Source organism: Montipora capricornis, chromosome 8, assembly GCF_036669925.1.
Source record: "Montipora capricornis isolate CH-2021 chromosome 8, ASM3666992v2, whole genome shotgun sequence".
NCBI lineage: Eukaryota > Metazoa > Cnidaria > Anthozoa > Scleractinia > Acroporidae > Montipora > Montipora capricornis.
Genome location: NC_090890.1, coordinates 11,562,151 through 11,569,650, shown reverse-complemented (window position 1 = coordinate 11,569,650; position 7,500 = coordinate 11,562,151). Strand labels below are relative to the sequence as shown.

General features: G+C 39.1%; 1 protein-coding gene across 1 annotated transcript in view; it reads left to right on the top strand.

Annotated features, from left to right (window-relative positions):
- The window catches only part of LOC138013463 (gamma-aminobutyric acid receptor subunit gamma-2-like), a 19,953-nt gene that overhangs the window by 9,928 nt on the left and 2,525 nt on the right, over positions 1 to 7,500 (top strand). The window contains exons 5-8 of the mRNA XM_068860556.1: positions 413 to 633; positions 2,205 to 2,287; positions 6,414 to 6,542; positions 7,037 to 7,251. Coding sequence (XP_068716657.1) covers positions 413 to 633; positions 2,205 to 2,287; positions 6,414 to 6,542; positions 7,037 to 7,251 — 648 coding nt within the window. The remainder of the gene's footprint in view (positions 1 to 412; positions 634 to 2,204; positions 2,288 to 6,413; positions 6,543 to 7,036; positions 7,252 to 7,500) is intronic.

The following is a 7,500-nucleotide window of genomic DNA, read 5'->3' as shown; positions in this document are numbered from 1 at the left end:
CACATTTTCCCGCGCTTTGTGTCGGCTACGTGTAATTACTTCGAGTTTTGAGTGGTTTACTGGATTGTCTCCGTCCTTTTTGATTGGCCATTGACCAAAGTAATTACTCTAGGAAACTCTGTGTAGGAGAGCATGCGCCGTAGAGTTCTTATAGCCAAAAATTGGCTATTTGAACCTTGCGGCGCCTGCTCACTCCTCGTGCTAACATGAATTCACCGATAAGAGACGTCGAATGACGTCAGAACACCAAAAAGTTGCAGCGTCCAGGAAACTTAAAAAAAATATGCATTCGTAAGCTCTTTCTCCTCGAACAAGGGTTTCCTTTGTGAAGAAATGTACTATTCGAAATACTATTTCATGCGACATTGGTGATAGATTGAAAAGGTATCTTTAACAGTCTTATCTTTGTTAGGAAATAACTGCCTTCCTGTATTTTCGTCAAGCCTGGAAGGATCCTCGCATTGCAAACGTTCTCAATTCCACTGTTACCCTGACGAAACAAGATATTGGACTTGTATGGAGACCTGACACTTACTGCTACAATTCACGAGAAACAGATCTGGATATGGAAGATAAAACCTTGCATTCGCTGCTGAGACTTTACCCAAGCGGTGACGTTTTTTATTCGAGAAAGTGAGTATGTGTACATATTTTCGTATCACTGGAAACCAACGAAGCAATCAAATAAAGAAGGAACTTTTTTTAACGAGCAAGAAGACATGTCCGAAAATTGTGAAACCATAAAGTCTAAATGGCCTGGCCAATCACAGCTCGTGCCGACTGGCGAACGAACCAATAAGAACTAGAAATCACTAAGTGTAAGCAGCGCCAATTAAGAGGAAAAATGTTTTATCAATTTCATTAGTCGAGAAAATGCGGCAGAATCTCGTGACTGTTTAGTCTCGCGCCAGAATGCGTGTTAAATTAGACTGTTTACTTCCAGTGTTGTGGTTCAACAACTCTGCATCCTTTCGGCAGAAACTATAATAACGATTTACAAAGGAAAACTAAAGCTAGTTACAATCTTCAAAGACCATTCGCACGAATAAATACCGGCGGTTTTTCTAGAAGGAGTGCCGGAACTTTAAACTATAACTCAAACTCTAGTATCCCCTCCCAAAAAAAAAGGAAGCCATCTACAAGGACAACTTGTTAGAAATCTAATGAAAACACGTGCGATATAAACCCTACAAAATATGACACTAGAAGCATGGCAAGACTCACTAATTGCAAAGATGACACTAATACGGCATTGAAGTCGCATGACCAAGAGTACAAAACACTTACTGCGATTTTCATAATTCTGCGGAATCCCATCTTCAATTACCTCTAAAAAGATATCATAATGATATTCGCTGTGGACTTAACAAAAACTCCAATTGACTTTCCCGATGCGGAGTTGATCTTTCCGGCTATGTTCAGAAACTTGAGTCAGTGATGGAAGCCAAAACGCAGTTTGGCGTTTAGCGAATTATGAAAATCGCAGTAACGAGGCAAAACTATACAATACTAAAGCGTTTGTACAATATACCAAATCGGCTAACTAAACGTTGTACCCAATTCAAACCCTTTGTTCCAGGTATTTCCATATTATTTAAATATTAATGCGACATTATAACGCAAATACAAGAAACAAAGAATCTTAACCCCGGGAGATTTGAAATGGGTACAAAATTGGTCTATGACAAAGTGTAATGCGAAAACGGGCAATTGGTCCTGTGAAAGTCATAGAGCGGTTTTCAATTGAGTTTCGAAAGTAATTAGCAAATGACTTTGGTTTTGCACTACTTCACTCAGTGATTGGTTCAAAGTTTTCGCACCACTTTTTCAACCAATCAGAAGTGAAACCAAAACCAATCGTGGCTTGCGCGCATATTTTCCCGCACTTTGTGTCAGCTACGTGTAATTACTTAGAGTTTTGATTGGTTTGCCGGATTGTCTCAGTCCTTGTTGATTGGCCAAAGTTATTAGTTTTGTTTTGGTTTTACGACACACATTTGAAAACCGCTCTAAAGAACGTAATACGAAGAAAATAAACAAATGAATAGACCACTTTAAATATATTAAAATTCAGCTTGATATTGAGGCTTAGAGGACACAAAAAAAAAGAAATGAATAAATATGTTCATTCAATTTCCTTTGTTTGTGTCCTCTAGGCCTCGCTGCCAAGCTGAATTTTAATATATTGTTCTCTCTGCTTACAGTACTCGCCTTGTAGTGTCGTGTGAGATGGAGTTGCACGATTTTCCCATGGACATTCAACATTGCAACATTACGTTTGGAAGTTGTAAGTAGACATCGGACTTAATTCTATTTAATACGACGACTAGACTAATCTTTCAGCTTTAACAAAAGGGGAAAAATTCACGTAGATGCTTATAATACTCCCCAGAGCTTCGGGATCGAGTTAAGGCTAGGGCAAACAGTTTCAGCACATCATCAACATTTCATTAAAAAAAGCTTCACAAGAGTCCCAGTATTCAGTCCCAGGCTACAGCCGCGGTTGTTATTATGGAGACGGACTTGTTATTATGGATACGTATATGGAAACGTAATTGAGAGACCAATTAGTGCGCACGCGCGTACCCAACAATTTTGAAAGAGGGGGGACATGTCAAACGGCCATTCGCGATAACAAAACAAATGTTGAATGGTTCTTGAAGCAAATCTTAAACGCTTTTAAACTCCTTCGACATCGATTCAACTTCGATTCAACATGTTTCAGAACGGTTAAAAGGGGCGGGGCGGGGGGGGGGGGGGGGGAGGAGAGTTCACCCGGGCCTTTATTATGTCTGATCAAGAGATTATGAAGGTAAGAGAAGTAATCCCTCATACTGGCCCTATTCCCATCGTAATCCCTCTTTGGTTATTTTTAGATGATCTCAATTTTCCCGCGGATAATGTTACCGCGCGCGTTACGTGGAAGTTTCGTGGAGGAGAGAAAGTGCAGCAAATTCTGTATGATGCCACTCTCCGTTTTCAAAATTGAGTTTCATGGCCTGATAAAATTCATTGTCTGCAAGATACAGGTTTCAAACATACATCCTTGGAATTGCTTAACTGTCTAGTTTACAATAATACCAATTTGAAGAATTTCCAATCTATCAAACCGTGTTAAATAATTTTGACAGATGCAGATATGTTTACCTTCGTTGCATTGCGTTACTTGTCCATTTTAGTGCGCACTTTCTCATCGTCTACAAAATTCTGTCGCTTACAAAACTCGTCCCTGTCAAGATACAGTTTGCAATCATATATCATGGAAATCGGTTAACTGTATAATTCACTCTGATACCAATTTTACGATTGTCTAATGTAGGAAACCGTGTTAAATAATTTTGTAAGAGGGAGCTATATTTTTCGCGTGCGTTGCAAATTGACTTCAATCCGATCCTACGGTTTTAAAAATTTTATCGTGCGGTCAATTGAAATTTTCCTGTCATGTGTGGTACTGTTTGAAAGCGTTAGCTGTCTAATTTATGAATATCATAGAATTAAGTCACCATAGTTTAAGTCCGCTAAGAAAATCCAGAACGCGTTGACCAAGTCAGGAATGTTACTTGGTGACTGTAGTCCGCGATATTTCATTGTGTACAAAATTCTGTCGCCTATAAAACTCGTTACTTTCAAGATAAAAGATGCAAAGATATATCACTCAAATCGCTGAATCGTTTTGTGTTGTTTACAGTGACACCAATTTCAACACTGTCCAATGTACGAAACCGAGTTTAATAATTTTGAAAGATGCAGGTATATTTAACATGCGTGCTTTGCAAATTGACTTCCATCCGATACCACTTGTTCATACATTAATATTTTTATCGCACTGTCTGTTCAAGTTTTCTTTTCATGTCTGATATCTGTCTAATTTATGAATATCTAAGAATTAAGTCGTCATATTTTAATCCCGCGAAGAAAAGCAAGAACGCGTTAACCAAGTCAGCGATATATTACTTGCTGACTGTAGTATGCGAATTGCCAATGTTTACAAAATTCTGTCGCTTATAAAACTCGATCCTTTCAAGATACAGGCTTCAAACATCAATACCTGAAATCGCTTAATTGTCTAGTTTTCAATGATACCACATCAAGGTTGTGCCATATACGAAACCGTGTTAAATCTTTTTTTTAAGGAGACAGCTATATTTAACATACGTGCTTTGCAAATTCACTTGAACCCGATTACACGGGTTCAAAAATTTTTATCGGACGCTTGATTCAAGTTTTCCTTTCATGTTTGGTACTGTTGTAGAGCTCTATCTGTCTACTTTATCACCATATAAGAATTAGGTCATCATATTTTAATCCCGCAAAGGAAACCGAGAATGCGTTTATTAAGTAATGGTCCGGCTAAGAAGCAGGCAGAAAAACAATAGCCCGCGGCAATAGCGTCGGTTAGTTAAAATGTGCCAACATTTTTAATCAAATTAAGTTCGGCTGTTCCCATTGGTGTAAGCAGCTAAAAGCGCGAAATTTGAATTTCAATGAAAAATGTAATCGACTTGCCGTCTAAAAAATTAGATTCTGTTTCGTAGAACAAATCATTATGCCTTCAAAAACTATGTTTGTAAATATCGTCAAGATTCTATGCGCCATTTGCCGATTGGCGAATGGCGCATAGAACAATGCCCAAATTTGGCCGAGAGACAGAGATCAAGGGCATGGGGAAGAAGATATCCAAAAAAGGTTTTTTTTTCATTTTTTTCTCATCTTTTTTCGACATTTTCCGATATTAGCCAATCAGATGCCTCGATTGGAGCAGCAGCTTCTAAGTACTTTTGCCGCTGGGCTGCCTGCTTCTTAGCCGGACCATTACTTAAAGTCAGAGAGATCGTACCTTTATCGACTATAGTCTTCCATTTGCCATTCTGTTCAAAATCCTGTCGGTTACATAACTCGTTCCTTCCAAGATACAGGTTTCAAAACATAAGTCGTTGTAATCGCTTAACTCGGTAGTCAACAAGTCACTTTCGTCCACAAAATGTATATACGCTTTTGTCTCGACATCCTCCGCCATTTTCGTTTGATGGTAAATCGCGAACGACGCGAATCATTGCGTGGCAATTCGCTCAGCTGTCAACATTGGTAAAAATGGGGACATGTGATTGGCTATCAGTTAACCCTCGTGGGAATACCGGATCTCGCAGGCGACCTAAAAATAACTTCAGAGGGATTACGATGGGAATAGGGCCAGTATGAGGGATTACTTCTCTTACCTTTATAATCTCTTGGTCTGATTAAATTGATATTGACCCACTATTCCCTGCCCTAAATGCAGCAAATGTAACAAAAGCGTTTTTAACAGTTATATATAAATGGAAAGAAAGCAAAATAAACGAAACCTTTGGTGTTTTCCTCACATCTGTGACTCAACCTCAAACTAATCAAACTAATTGTCTATACTACTCGTTATTTTTCTTGCGATTAATAGTTCTGGCATTGATACGTACGATCTGGCCTAGAGCACGAAAAAATACTTTTCATTTTAAAATGATGTTTGTTCACTGGCTGGAAGGTTGGTTTTGGAAAAACGCCTCTGGCCGAGGTAATAAGAGAAAGGGCTAAGTTTTTCCCACTTTCCCGCTGAACGACCATAGCCAGCGATCGTTTTTGTACGGACCGAGCGCAGCGAGGTCTGTACAGCCACGACCTCAGCTCGGGCCAATACTCCCCAGTACGGTCTCGAGAAATTGGGGTTAGTAAGATGTTTATTATATGGCATAGTTTCTTTGACCGATCAGACACTTCTCCGCTGGGTGAATGTTCCTAATCTTTGTCTTTCGATCCACCAGCGAACTTTGAACGGTTTCTATAATTGTACTAATTGTACTACTGTTGTGATGTAAAGGTTAAATTTCGCTAGCTTTTTAAAAACGTTTTGTGTTTCGCTCAACTTGAATTTCCCGGGAGAGAGAAAAAGCACCGAAGGGTACCATTTTCATGGTAATGGTCCGTACTGTAAAATCTCGACCAAAAACCAAATTAAAAAAATTAATCGTTGGGTATCAAGCGGATCCCGGAACCAGTCACATAGCATCATTTTCCGGAATTCTGCGCTCTAAGAAAAAAATATCTGTAACGTGCCATCCCATCACCGGGAGCCTCAATCTCTCATATAAACCCTTGGAGACAACCTTTGCCTGTATCTTTTTATTTTTAGACGTTCGAATTCCCGCGAATTCATTATGCCGTCCAATCAGAACAAAGTTATTGTATTACGTCACAAGCAGTCACGCACCAGTGATCGCGTTCGTCTCACAAAATATTCTAAAAATAGAAAGATACGGGCAAAGGTTGACTCAAGGATATAGCCTGGATGGAGGCTCCGGGTGATGGGCTCCTAGCATAACTTAAGTAAGGTCATATAAACTTTCCATCCGTAATTAATTAATGTTCCATAACCTTGTTTCCAGACGCTTTTCCCATCAATGAAGTGGAATACAAATGGAACCAAACTGAAGTAGTGGTCGGACATCCATCGATGTCCCAGTTCTCAGTCACGTCTTCAAAAGCTTTCCGTGGAGTTATAGAGTTCTCCTCTGGTACGGGGTTTGCAACCTTGACAAAAAAAATGTCCTTCGCAGCTCTAAGCAATAATTGTCTCCTTCGTTTCAACCATAAATGTTGATTTTGTTCTAAGACCTTTCCTTAGATAATGCAAATCACTCTGAATGGAACGCCTGTTTTGTCCAAAACTGAACGTTTGCTCAAAGAGTTTTGAGAGTTTTGAGGTTATTTTTAGGCATTTACCGATGGCAAGATTTGAACGATTATCACTTACTTCTAATTCAACCTGTCCTGGCAAACATCGGACTTTGGAAATGATGAGAACTCAGAAGAAATTTATGATTGTTATAATTATAAGCTGCAAGTCATGAGCTGATTATTTTAATGACTGTTTTTTGTAGTTCTTTACTTTTAACCCTCTCATATGAAAAGACGCTCCTCTGCCGCTCATAAGCTCAGTGAATTTTAGATTCCCGTTTAAAAATTCACCCAAATCGCTTTAAGAACTTTGTTCCAATTGTCTACACAGGCAATTACACAACCGTCAAAGTGACCTTCTCGCTGCAAAGGCATGTGGGATACTACTTGATTCAACTGTACCTTCCATGTATCTTTCTGGTCATGCTCAGTTGGATTGTTTTCTGGACCAACCCCGAGAACGGTGGCGATAGGCTGACTGTCGGGATCACGTGCATTCTCACTATCGTCTTCTTGTTGGGTTATGTCAATGCTATGCTGCCCAAGGTTTGAACTTTGAATACATCAATATTAAAAATCTTGACGTCATTATTGGATCTTGCGTTGTGATAAAAATTAAAGGCACACAATGTATTCCAATTTTCCCAACTCGAATGGTGTCAAAAAAATAATTTCAAATTATTATTTTTTTCGGGAAAGGACAACTAAGACAGTTACCGTCAGAATGTAAAGGACAACCTTTATTGTCAACATAACATCGAATTAAATGCAACAGAAACGCTAGTTGATACTTGA